Source organism: Ovis aries, chromosome 25 (genome assembly GCF_016772045.2).
Source record: "Ovis aries strain OAR_USU_Benz2616 breed Rambouillet chromosome 25, ARS-UI_Ramb_v3.0, whole genome shotgun sequence".
In the NCBI taxonomy this organism is placed as follows: Eukaryota; Metazoa; Chordata; class Mammalia; order Artiodactyla; family Bovidae; genus Ovis; species Ovis aries.
The window spans coordinates 23,839,635-23,853,667 of NC_056078.1; the positions used below are offsets into that span (position 1 = coordinate 23,839,635).

At 39.9% G+C, this 14,033-nt stretch overlaps 1 protein-coding gene across 4 annotated transcripts in view; it reads left to right on the forward strand.

The window, feature by feature from the left end:
* Nucleotides 1-14,033, forward strand: part of MYPN (myopalladin) — an 87,974-nt gene that overhangs the window by 20,976 nt on the left and 52,965 nt on the right. For all 4 annotated transcript variants that reach the window (XM_042240770.2, XM_012105168.5, XM_060406836.1 and 1 more), the window contains 2 exons: nucleotides 8,380-8,555; nucleotides 11,523-11,574. In XM_042240770.2, coding sequence (XP_042096704.1) covers nucleotides 8,380-8,555; nucleotides 11,523-11,574 — 228 coding nt within the window. The remainder of the gene's footprint in view (nucleotides 1-8,379; nucleotides 8,556-11,522; nucleotides 11,575-14,033) is intronic.

Consider the following 14,033-nt stretch of genomic DNA (forward strand, 5'->3'; position numbering starts at 1 on the left):
AAAGTAAACTGCCATTTAGCTGTTTCAGGCCTTACACTCTTTACTTAAGAGAGCAGGCATCCTTAGTGAAGACCCAGCACAGCCATAAATAAATAGATAAAAATAGATCAGGTATCTAGTCCCCAAGCCTTCTTGAAAAGTGAAAATAAAACAGACTTAAGGCTATAATAATCCTAATTTGAATCCATTCATTTAACATCTATATAACAAACGTTTTTGGGAACAGCTCTGATGCGTCATACCCTGTGCAAGGAACCAGATAAACAAGCAGTAAATCAAACGTGTGATAATCTCTGCCCTGTGGTGTCTATTGTCCAGTAAGGGGAAGAGATATTAAACAAATAAACCAATGAGTAAGCTTATAATTATAAGTGATATGTAGGTTCTGTGAAGTAAATAAACAGGGTATTAGAAGAGGGAGTAATAAGAGGTGGGACAGGGACACTGGAAAGGCTAGGGCAGGGTTAAAGGAAGAGTCTGAGTAATCATTCTTTTAAAGAGCATTATTACTGGTGAGTCAGAATAACACATTCAAATTATGTTTAGGAGTTGATAATGTGTTAATACAATGAGTCATGATATTTAGCCACACCACATTTTAGACAAAACAGTACCCTAAGAGCTGAATGGTGATCTGCAGCTTAAAAGGCCAGATAAATCTGAAAAATGTGTCTCTTCAGTGTCTTCATTTCCAGGCTTGGTAACTACCCAAATGACCAGGTCTGGCAAGCTGTCCTTAGTGCATTAAAGATGGATCCTTCTTTATCATTTGGACTTGTCCCATTTCCCCAGATCACTGACTCAGTTCTGCTGAGCCATGAATCACGCCTGGCACCCACTGCCACTCTGTAAGTGTCATGAAGATTTGGAGTTCTAAAAACATGCAGCTGGGCAGGGTACTTACATGAAAGCATTCCCTAACATGGATAGACATTGGAGGAGAGCATGTTTCCTCCTGACCCTCAAAAGTCTTCAGCGTAGCTGGGTGCATTTTAATATGTTTTTCAGAAGGTAGCCTGACCAGTGCATTATTTCTGAGTGGGTCATGGTGTTAAAGTAGGAGTGACGACGGTTACTGGCTGTCCTTTGGGCTGGCTGAAGCCATCCTGGGCATCTGAGTAAAGACAAAAATGCTTCTGACGGAGAGTTTGGGCATTTGAATCACTCCACTTATCACCTTCAGGCTGTCCAATTCCTCATAGATGTTTCCACTCTCATTTTGGTAAAGAAGAGAAACGTTATCTAAAGAAACAACACAACCTAGTAACATTTATATAAGGGAAGGTATTTGTATATCTGTTTTGAAATAGTTATTCATATTTACCTTATCAAATGAATAAATGTACATTGCTTTAAAAGTCAAATAATATTTTTTTGAAAAAAGACCACTTTCAACTCTTTTGGCAGTTTCCTATTTATTCATCTCTGAATTTCTAAACAGTATGCCAGGGGTTCTCAGACTTTTTGTTCTCAGGACCCCTTTACGATCTGAAAAGTTATTGAGACCCAAAAGAGGTTTTATCTATGTGAATTATATCCATAATTATCATAAGTTAAAATTGAGAAATATTTTAAACTGTTATTTTGAAATGAATAAGAAAAAACTATGATAAACACCCTCACATAAATAATTTTATGAAAAAATAACTGTATTTCCCCTCAAATTTTAAGTTACAAGAGTGGCATTGTTTTATGCTTTTTACAAATCTCTTTTAAAGTCAGGCTTAACAGAGAACAGTTGGATTCTCATATTTGCTTCTGCATTTGGTTTGTTGTGATATGTTTGGGTTGAAGTTAATTTTTAAAATATGGCATTGTACAGGTATGTAGTTAGAAAGAGGAGGGATATTTTAATAGACTTATCAGATAATGTGGCTATTCTAACGATATTACATGAAAATTCAAGTAGGAGTAGTTTCTGAAAGGTTAGTTGCAGTATGAAATCTGAAACCATACCAATGAACTTTTGTACCCTGCTATAATAAAACCCTTTGTCTGTCTTGAACTTCAAATGGATAACATCATGCATAGGTCATTTGGAAAACAAAATCTTCCAAATTTTGACACATTTTATTATATAATATTTTAAAATCATATTTGTTAATATCATCACTGATTTCACCAAAAATCTCTTTGCGTTTTGGGAAGGCCTAAACTCACTATAGGAGATACAAGCTTTCCAAACTCTAATTTTTCCTTAAAAGTTCCAGTTTTTTCCTTGGCAACAAATGTTATCAGTTATTTTTGCTTGAAAGAACAGGCTTACCTCCTTCAGTTTTTGAGAAAATGTCTGCTAAATACCCAAACCTGAATAACCATAATTTGTCAGCTGTTCTTTCAAGACATTGTTTCATGCATTAGGTGCCTAGTTCAACTTTAAACTAGTTGAACAACTAGTTGAACAACTTTAAACTAAACAAGTGCTCTTCCATATTCAGTAGAAATGCTGTGTGCTACCTCCTATTTCACCACTCAGAATGCTAAAAAGATGCGGACTCAAGGTTGAGGTGACTTTTACTGCTTAATCAATGACATTTTTAAGTGAACCTGGATTTTTTTTTTAAATTGCAAGTGTGACAATGGAAAACACAGTAACCACTCATCAGCTTTATGCTGCTAAAGCACCCACAATTTTACCCATTGTGGCTTTTGCACCATCATTGTAAATATTAACACAGTGAAAAGGCAAATGATATCTTAGTATTATATGAAAATAGTTTTGTCTTCATAGAAAGTGAAAAGAACCATTATAATATGCTTGTAAACCACAACTGCTTGGTATGCTAATGCTATTTTTTCTTGACTTCCTGTTCCAGAAGATGGTGGGTTAGCAACCCTTCACCAAACCAGAACTTCCGTTGTTCCTTCCTTCATTGCCTCATATCACACTGTTGTTTTAAAAAAAATTAATGTATAACTTCTTGTTACTATGTAAGTATGATTTTCTGCCAAATCCAGTAGGGAGAAGTGACTGTTTCCTTGCCTGTACAACTTTTTTCACCTGGAGTTGATGACTGTTTTGTTTTTATGTGCTTGGCTCTCCGGTCTTGTCACAATTTGTCTCAATTCTCCAATACCTTTGTAAAACATGTCCTATTAATAAATAGTCTGTTCCATGCAGTTAAGCCACCAAGCCCATTTGTTTTTTCCCTGGAGAAACTCCTCCTGAAGCCCCTTTTCCTCTTGCTCCAATATGGAGCAGCTGCTCATGCAGCCAACAACTCAGCCTTCATCCTAGGGCATCTCTTAACTGCTCAGAAGAAAAGATGTGGCCTACTGTGGGAATATAAATACTCATTTTTTAAACCTGAAATCAGTGACCCTATTTTAAGCTCTGTATCTCCTCCCCTATTCTTAATGTTTCCACCAAACTTGCATCTCCAAATCCTGTAACTTTCTGGGGTTCTATTGCACAAATTGTCTTCTTCTCAATGACATCCCCAAGTAGGCACCTGGTATTCAGATTTTTCAACTCTCCTGGCTTCTCATTCTGCTTTCCACCTTTCAAAAGTGATTGAGGCCTCAGGTCTGCTCTTGTCTCCCTCCCCATTCTTTTGGTCCTTGTGATTTTTTTTTTAATCCCTTTAAAAATCTCCTTTATTCTCATGTTAGGGTCATTTCCAGTGGAAATGTCTGTCTGGATGCTCACTATTTGTGTTTACAACTACACATACTCTGAGGGTGTGCTCCTACAAGTTCCATGGGGTCTTGCTGAGGCTGATGCTCCGGGAGACTGAGGGACCCATGTCAGCAGCTGCATGTACCTCTGCTGCCACAATAGAGCAAACACTGGCATAGGATTTAATGAAAGCAAATAACAAACTACTCACAAAATATTAATGATCAATTATTTCCATCATTTGTTCTTTCAACAAATCCAACACTTATTTTCTGCATGCTATTACTATGTGCCAAGATGTTGTCATAGGTGTGGGATTATATTCGTAAGACTGATAAGATCCTCTAATGGACTTTACAGCATAGTAGGAGAAGCAGACAATAACAAAATAAGCAAGCATGTAAGATAATTTCAGATAATAATAAGTGCTGTGAGGATAACACAAGAGAATAATCTGATGGTGTCTGAGGATAAAGAAGCTACACTAGGAAGAGAAAGTAACATTTGAACCGAGGCCTGACTGATGAGAAGGGCCTGTTTTTATAAAGACTGGGGGATAAGGATTTTAGGAAGTACAAAAATCCTAATATGGAGAGTAGTTTAATGTGTTCAGAGAATAGGAAAAAGACCAGTGTGGTTGCAACATAGTGAAGGGAGAATGATGGGAGAGGAGATCCAGAAGTAAAAGAAGGCAGGTTTGGATATTATCCCAAGTAGAAGTGTTAATTGAAACTAAGGGATGAGACAATGGCCAAAGGAGAGAATGTATAGAAAACTGTACAAGCTTGTCAGGTACCATCTCTACATACAAAGGAGCTTAAAATTTAGTGAAACTGGTGAGACAATTTCTCCCAAATAGAGAATAATCAAAGACAGTGTATAATCAAGACTTACATGACATAATATAGGTTTTTTAAAAAAAGTAAAGTGACAAAACAAAAAAAGGTAAGGTAACAATCACTGAGAATTGATGGTAAAAGGTGCTTTGCGTAGGAGGTGATATCTAAGCCAAACTAATGGATGAGTTATATTTGCAGTAGCTGAAAGGTGAGGAAGAGAATCTCAGAAACAGAAAAACATGAACAGAGGCTTGAATGTAGAGGTGAATATGATGTATTTATGGAACAGCAGAGGAAAGTTTATCTCTTGAGAAGTCATTGAATAGATGAGTTTTCTTAACGCTTTAGAATCTTGCTTTACAAATGGTGGGAGGGAAAGGTTCAAGCATTGAATGGTTAGATCTGAAATTACAAGAAAGATTCGCAATTGCCAGGACTCCTTCATTCTTGCCATTGAATAATGGTAATGCCTCCTCCCCAATTACTTCTTATGATGATGCTGATTCATAATTCTTACTTAAATATGGAAACAGTTATAAAAGGGGTACACTGAGACATCTCACATTTGTCTTCATCTTGTTTCCCCTCACCCCAATAGGAAGCCACTTTGATTTTCACTTTATTCTTTCAGTTTGCTTTATGTATATGCAAACAACATGGCTATATCTGATTTTTTGCCCCCTGGGTTGACATCCTTGTGCTACTGTAACAGAGCACCACAAACTGGATGGCTTTCACAGCAGAAATGTACTGTCTCACAGCTCTAGAGGCCAGGAGTGCGGAATCAAAACATCAGCAGGGCCGTGCTCCATCTGAGATCCCAAGTGGACTCCCTCCTAGTCTCTTCTGGCTTCTGGTGGCGGCGTTCCTTGGCGTTCCTCGGCCTGCCGCTGCATCACTCCAGTTTCTCCCTGTGCTGTCATGGCATTTTCCCTCTATGTCACTGTCCTCACTTGAGGTTGTTCTCTTCTTGAAGAACTTCACTCATATTGGATTCAGTTCAGTTCAGTTCAGTTGCTCAGTCGTGTCCGACTCTTTGCGACCCCATGAATCGCAGCACGCCAGGCCTCCCTGTCCATCACCATCTCCCGGAGTTCACTCAGACTCACGTCCATCGAGTCAGTGATGCTATCCAGCCATCTCATCCTCTGTCGTCTCCTTTTCCTCCTGCCCCTAATCCCTCCCAGCATCAGTCTTTTCCAATGAGTCAAATCTTCGCATGAGGTGGCCAAAGTACTGGGGTTTCAGCTTTAGCATCATTCCTTCCAATGAACACCCAGGACTGATCTCCTTTAGGATGGACTGGTTGGATTTCCTTGCAGTCCAAGGGACTCTCAAGAGTCTTCTCCAACACCGCAGCTCAAAAGCATCAATTCTTTGGCGCTCAGTTTTCTTCACAGTCCAACTCTCACATCCATACGTGACCACTGGAAAACCATAGCCTTGACTAAACAGATTAGGACCGTGCTAATAACTTCTTCAAAACTTGATTTTATCTGCAAAGACCTTATTTCCAAATAAGGTCATATTCCCAAGTACTTAGGACTTCAACATATCTTTTGGTGGGGGAATAATTCAATGTATAACAACCCACAATTCTTATACAAAAGCTAACCCTCTCCATGTACTATTTCATACCTTACTGTTAAATTCTTAACTATATATCTTCAGGTTCTTTCCATATGAGCACATAGTGATCTTTCCCATTCTCTTTCTAGAGCTGCATAGTGCTCTATTATGAGGCTGTTCCAGAGTTTATTTCATCAGTCCCCTAGTGATAGACTCTTGGGTCATTTCCAACCTTATGCTGTTTAAATAAGTAACCTACGCATTTGTCATTTTGTATGTAAGCAAGCGTATCTGTAGGCTTTCTTGGTGGCTGAGTGTAAAGAATCCGCCTGCCAATACGGAAGACACAGGTTTGATCCCTGGGTCAGGAAGAGGTCCTGGAGAAGGAAATAGAAACCCACTTCAGTATTCTTGCCAGGAGAAATCCCATGGACAGAGGAGCCTGACAGGCTACAGTGCATGGGATCACAAAAGAGTTGGATATGACTTTGTGACTAAACAAGTGTACCTGTATGACAGATTCCACAAGTGGGACTGTTGAGTCACAGGATAAGTGTAATCTGTAATTTTGGTAGACACCGCCATATTTTCATAGGGGTTGTACCATTTTGCATTCCTACTAGCAGTGTATGGGGAGGGGTTTTGCCAATCAATATCATGAACAATGATATTTCCATGTAGTTTATTTATTATTTGACTGTGCTGGATCTTCATTGCTCTGCAGGCTTTTCTCTAGTTGTGGCGAGCGGAGGCTACTCATTTTGGTGGCTTCTCTTGCTGCGGATCACAGGCTCTCGAGCATTCAGACTTCAGCAGTTGCAGCACATGGGCTCAAAATAGTTGGGGCTCCTGGGTTCTAGAACACAGGCTCAGTAGTCACCCCATGGCACGTGTGATCTTCCTGGACCAGGGATGGAACCCCTGTCTCCTGCATTGGCTGGCGGATTCATTATCACCGAGCCACCAGTGAAACCCCTATTTCCATGTGATTTTAATATCTGTTCCTCTTATTACATACCTTCACATTTTAAACATTATTTTATGCATAACTTAGTGTAAACTTCTGGTGAAAAACTTTCATAATAAAAATTTCTAACCTCAAGTATATACATCAAAATGAAATACCATAACATATGGAAATATATTTAACTTATGTTATTTGCCAGAATTGGGTCACTCCTGGGAAAATACAAGCCATCCCCCTTATCTGATGAATCAAGTAACCAATCAAAATAACTTTCATTTAGCTAGGTCTGATGCAATTTTGTTGCATCCGGTCCCATCACTTCATGGGAAATAGATGGGAAACAGTGGAAACAGTGTCAGACCTTATTTTTTGGGCTCCAGAATCACTGCAGATGGTGATTGCAGCCATGAAATTAAAAGACGCTTACTCCTTGGAAGAAAAGTTATGACCAACCTAGATAGCATATTCAAAAGCAGAGACACTACTTTGCTGACTAAGGTTCATCTAGTCAAGGCTATGGTTTTTCCTGTGGTCATGTATGGATGTGAGAGTTGGACTGTGAAGAAGGCTGAGCGCCGAAGAATTGATGCTTTTGAACTGTGGTGTTGGAGAAGACTCTTGAGGGTCCCTTGGACTGCAAGGAGATCCAACCAGTCCATTCTGAAGGAGATCAGCCCTGGGATTTCTTTGGAAGGAATGATGCTAAAGCTGAAACTCCAATACTTTGGCCACCTCATGCGAAAAGTTGAATCATTGGAAAAGACTTTGATGCTGGGAGGGATTTGAGGCAGGAAGAGAAGAGGACGACAGAGGATGAGATGGCTGGATGTCATCACTGACTTGATGGACGTGAGTCTGAGTGAACTCCGGAAGTTAGTGATGGACAGGGAGGCCTGGCGTGCCTCGCACGACTGAGCGACTGAACTGAACTGAACTGAACTGATGCAATTTTGTAGTAGGGAATGAATGTTCAACTTTAACTTCACAAACCTTTAATATCCCTTAGATTCCTTCCAAATAAGCTTCAGTAGCACTTGCTGAATGCATACTATCGAATGCTGTAGGTCAAGTTCCACATAAAAGACCCTGCTCTCCGTGGTTGGCAGTGTTCGAAATCGCTTCATCTTCTTTCAGTTGTATCATTCCTCATCTTCTTTCAGTTGTATCATTCTTAATAGGAGCTGCTTTCTAATTTCCCGAATATAGTGTCACTGTGACTTGAATCCTGCCGGCTCTTCTCATTGTTACAACCAAATTATACCATAATATTGGATCATTTAATGTTTTGACTCCAAGTTTGCCACAGTTTTCTTCTTAGGGAACATCTGGAGCCATTTATGTTATTACTTCTCACATTTCAATCATGCCAATATTCTTCCTTGCAGGTGGTACTGTGAAGGCAAGGAGCTTGAAAATTCCCCAGACATTCACATCATCCAAGCAGGAAATCTGCATTCACTGACCATTGCTGAAGCCTTTGAAGAGGACACTGGACGTTATTCCTGCTTTGCTTCTAACATCTATGGGACAGATTCAACTTCTGCTGAGATTTACATAGAAGGTAAAGCAAAATACTCTTGGAGCATGGTACTTACTAATAAGATATATAGTTATAATAAATAAGTTAAATACATAATAAATATTTATTGAGGGCTTGCCCTATCACACACTCTTCAGTGAGGAAAATAGCAGTGAGACAAATAGACAAAAATCCCCAGGTTCATGAACAGATGGCAATAACACTGTTATAGGAGAGACAATAAATGAGATAAACAAAATATATACTTATGTGAGATACATGAAATAGTTCTAATCACAAATTCATTTTGTGTGTGTGTGTGTGTGTGTGTGTGTGTGTGATAAAGGAGAAGGTTCTCACACCAACAAACAATTTTTCATGGCACCAATTTGGTTTCCTATAATTTAACTCAGTTCTGACCCATCTACCTGGAGATAGGGTCAGATCCAACAAGTTAAGAGCTAGTCCCACAGGACTGCTCCTACCCCACTTCAGATGCCAATCACAGGTAGTAGGTGCCCAGGTTACCCACAACATCTGTCTGAGTTGGCTACAAATTGGAGGTTCTCACAACCCCCTTTTCAGGTTCAATTAATTTGTTAGAGGTGCTCACAGAACTCAGGGAAACACTTATTTATGTTTGCCAGTTTACTGTAGGGTGTGATAAAGGATACACATGAACGGCCAGATGAAGCGATACACAGGGACAGGTGTGGGAGGCTCCTGAGCACAGGGGTTCTGCCACCGTGAAGTTACTGTGTGTAGTCATCCCAGTGTGCTTGTGTTCATCAACCTAGAAGTTCTCCAAACCCCACACTACTAGGATTTTATGGAGGTGTTCTCACACAGGCATGATCAACTCTTAACTCCATTTCCTGCCCTCTTCCCTTCTCTGGAGTACAATGTGGTAGGATAGAAAATTCCAAGCTTCTAATCACCTTAGGGCTTTCCAGGTGGTGCCACTGGTAAAGAATCTGTCTGCCAGTGCAGAAGATAAAAGAGACATGGGTTCAGTCCCTGGGTTGCAAAGATCCCCTGGAAGAGGGCATGGCAACCCACTCCAGTATTCTTGCCTGGAGAATCCTTTGGACAGACGAACCTGCTGGGCTACAGCCCACAGGATCACAGAGAGGTGGACATAACACAATTTAGCACACACACATACAATCGCTGCTTGGTCTTCTGGGTGACCAGCCCCCATCCAGAAGCCACTCCAAGTCACCTCATTAGAACAAAGATGTTCCCAGTGCTCTCATCACTTAGGAATTTATTAGAGTTTTAGAAGCCCTGCGTCAGAGGCAGTGTTAAAGACAAATATTAGAGCAAGAGATGCTCTGAAGTGCTCATCACTTAGGGGAGTATAAGGGTTTTAGGAGCTCTGTGCCAGGAATCAGGGGCAGAGAGAAAAAATTATGTTTCCTGTTATCTTACAGTATATATGAGCACTATGACAGGAAGTAGAAGGGATAGGGAGTATGTGAATGGACACGTGCATGTGTGTGTACAGATTGCTGTACAAGACCTAACTTACCATATGACATATAAATGCAGACCTGAAGGAAGTGAGGGGGTGAGTTACAGGGATATTCAACGGAAGAATACTCTAGGGAGTGAAATCAGCAAGCGTAGTGGCTCAGAAGAGAGAGTGTGGATGCCTTAGGTACAGAGATGAGCAGGTCAGAAGTTCAAGATGGGGTGGAGGTGGGAGGAGGCAGTGAGAAGATCACATAGGTCCTCACGGGTCACTGCAAAGACCTGGCTTTTCCTCTGAGATAGGAGGCTCTGAAGGATTCCAGGCAGAGTTGTAACATGATCTGACTTAGTTTTTAACAGGGTCACTCTGGCTCCCAGCTGAAAATATACCAAAAGGAGTCAAGCGTAGAAGCAGGAAGACCATCTGGGAGCCTTGGAGAGGCATTTATATCAGTACCAAACTTATATGACTAATTTTAGGGAGGAATCAATTTATGTACCATGTATATTGACCCAAGTTTTTGATCCTGTTTCCTCTCATCTTCTGTGTTTTTCCTAGGAGCCATTCTTCAGTACTTTTATCATCTATAATACCTTATGCATGCCTTGCTTTTAGCGTTTAAATATTGTATTCTTATGGTATAAAGGTTAGAACTGTCTCATTCTTCTTTATATCTCTGATACCTTATGTAGTACCAGGTACATAGTGGTTATTTAATAAACTTTTATCGAATAGATATATGAATAATGATACTAACAATGAATAATACATAAATAGCTGTTATATTTTTTCATCCTCAAATTTTTGGAGTACATAAATACCTCCGGATTTAGTTTTGTGATATCTTCCTGGAATTCACTATCTTAAGAAACAAGTCAGGGATCAAAGCTCTGCTAACAGTGCTGAGATTGGATTGCTGATTTTTAAAAATTTTTGGCAGCAGAGCTTCAAACACTCCCAACTCCCAAGATGAAGAGTGACTTGTTAATATTAGTACTGGACGGAAGGGCATCCACCTACACCTACAATGTTTGGAATCTAATGTAATCCCTTCTTTTATTTAATCTGTGTAGGCCAAGAGCAAGAGGATTTATAGACAATACAGAATGTCTGCAAACACTGCTCTGTTAATCTGAAGGTGTCAGCAGGTGTTTTATATAAAAGAACCCACAGAATTTTGGCCAGTTAACTTTTTTTTCTTTTCTTTTTTGGCCATGCCTCATGGCATGTGGGATCTTAGTTCCCTGACCAGGGATCAAACCGGTGCCCATTACAATGGAATCACAGCATCTTAACCACTTGACTGCCAGGGAAATCCCTGGACCAGTTAATTTTAATTCCGTCACTAATTAGGCATGTGACCTGAGCAAGCACTTCAACTACTTAGGATATAGTTTTTTATCTGTAAAATGGGTGTTAGTTCAGGGAATCGCAGAGTTTATTTCCAGGTCTAAACTTCTATAAATCTTCAAATGCCTAGGAGCCAGTTTAAGAAATTATCTTTACAATTACATGACTTGTTTTTATTTTTCCAGGGGTTTCTTCTTCAGATTCAGAAGGGGACCCTAACAAGGACGAAATGAATCGGTAATTCCAATTTTCTATCTTATTTAGCATCCTCAGGTCCTGAGAAAACTGCTAATTGTTTAGTAGAACTTGAAGAGTGGGGCTGCAGGGTATGACACCAGAAAAAAAAAATTGAGTGACTTTGGGTAAAAAGGTGTTTCTTTGCTTGTTGTTGCTTAAAAGATTAGTGTTCCCAATATTTTAAAAATGAAATATCACCTATAAAACACCATCACACTTATACCAAAAGAGTAAAAACAAATAATTCAGTGGTCCAAAAATATTCATGTTTTCTGACTAAAGAAGATTACTCAAAAGAACAAACAATCTGGTGAACCAAAAATATATGTATAAGTTATCTGGGCAAGTCATAACCTTTTTGCTAAAGTATTGCGTACTGAACAAAGTTACACAAATTTCCACAACCATTGGCTAAGCACCTACTCTATACCTATAGAGTAGCACTATATTTAATGCTTCACTAGATGCACTGGGTACTAAGAAAAATCAGATGCCTCCTGCCTTCAAGAAGCTCACAGCCTAGTAGAGAGAAATATACGCATAGCAAATATAGCAAAAGATGTATACCATGTACATAGACAGTAAGAGTAATAAAATATAATAAGCTATGACAGAACCATGTGCAGGGTTTAAGGATTTGACACAAAGGACCCCTTATTGTTTGGGGAGGGAAGGAGATCAGGAAAGATGTCACAGAGCTGGTGACCCTAAGCTGGGTCTTAAAAGACCAGTAGGTGGCGATTCCCAAACAAGGGAGGAAAGGGTGTTTCAGGCAGAGGAAATTGTGGACAGAAAGCATAGGAACTAGAAACAGACACAACAGCCATCTCTTGAGACTTTCTGAAACAGGCAATGTCTGAAAGAGTAAGGAGTTGTTAACTGAATTTGCATATTCTATCCTCTTCCACAGAGGGCAAGCTCCTTAAGGGTAGAAATCATGACTTATTCTTCAAATTGGGGGGTGGCGGTGGGGGTGGGGAGTATGCCTATTTTAGGCCTCCCTGGTGACTCAGATGCTAAAGAATCTGCCTGCAATGTAGGAGATCCAAGTTCAGTCCCTGGGTCGGGAAGATCCTCTGGAGAAGGAAATGGCTATCCACTCCAGTATTCTTCCATGGAGAATCCCATGGACAGAGAAGCCTGGTGGACTACAGTCCACGGGGTCGCAGAGTCGGACACGACTAAGCTACTAACACACACATGTCTACTTTGGAATGGCAAACTGCTTTTAGCTTTTGTTCATATGTGAAAACTTATAACCAGAGTAAATTATTTCTCCCTTTAACCTTTTTCCTTGTCATTCTCATGGCTTCAGTTCAGTTCTTTCTTCATTCTTCTCCCTTTATGCCAATCACCTCCTTATAGGTGCTCCAATATTTTCTCCCTTTTATAGTTTTCAAACTACCCAGTTAAAAGATCATTCTGAGCTTATCATTTTCTTGACTTAAAAAATTATCATCTATTGGGAAATAAAAATCAAACAAAACAAACAAAAACATTACAAAAAAAAAAAAATCTCAACACGGGCATACAAAACTTTATTCACTAGAGTATCAGTCAGGCTTTCCTGCCCCTCCTCAACCATTCTCCCACCTCAGGCTCTCTACACAGCTGCCATTTCATTCTGTTCACTTTGCTAAGAATGCCCTATCACTTCTGCCTGGCAAACTCTCATTTATCCTCCAAAACCCAGTCAAGTCACATAATAAGCTCCTTCTCCACTGCACATCACTCCTTCCTCAAGGCTCTCATAACATGGCTGCAAGCCTAATGGGTATGAATTTGACATACAAACTCAAATAAGAAATATCTCATTTGTTCATTTTCTTTAAATCTACTTGTGGTAGTTAGGATTTAGCTCCAGTTGGGTGTAAATAGAGACCCCAAATAACAGTAACTTAAATAAGACAAATATTTTTCTCCTTTACATAAAAAATATGAATTTGGCTGGTAAAACAGCTCCACCTTGCACTGGACTCCAGTCTGCTTCCAGCTTTCTGCCTCTTTCCAAGATGCGGCCTCATCTTTTCAGTCTAAGATTGAAAGGAATAAAGGACATACCCAACCCCCCTTTTAAGGTCATCTCTCTTAAATTACATGCAGCACTATCTTTCATATTCCATGACCAGGAAGTAGTCATGTGGCCACAGTTAGTGTCAAGGAGGGTTGGGAAATGCAATCTTTTTTTGGAGTAGCCATGGAAAGAAATCAGGGATTCTGTTTTTGTAGAAGAAGAAAATGGATGCTTCAGGAATAGCAATAGCCTCTACATCATCAAATGATTCTGCTTCTGAGACCCCACTCTACTTGGCTCTCGGAAAATACTCAGTCATTATTGGGCGTCCCTCTTGCCTCCAAGGCTTCCCTTGTGGCTCAGCTGGTAAAGAATCCACCTGTAATGTAGGAGACCTGAATTCAATCCCTGGGTTGGGAAGATCCCCTGGAGAAGGGAAAGGCTA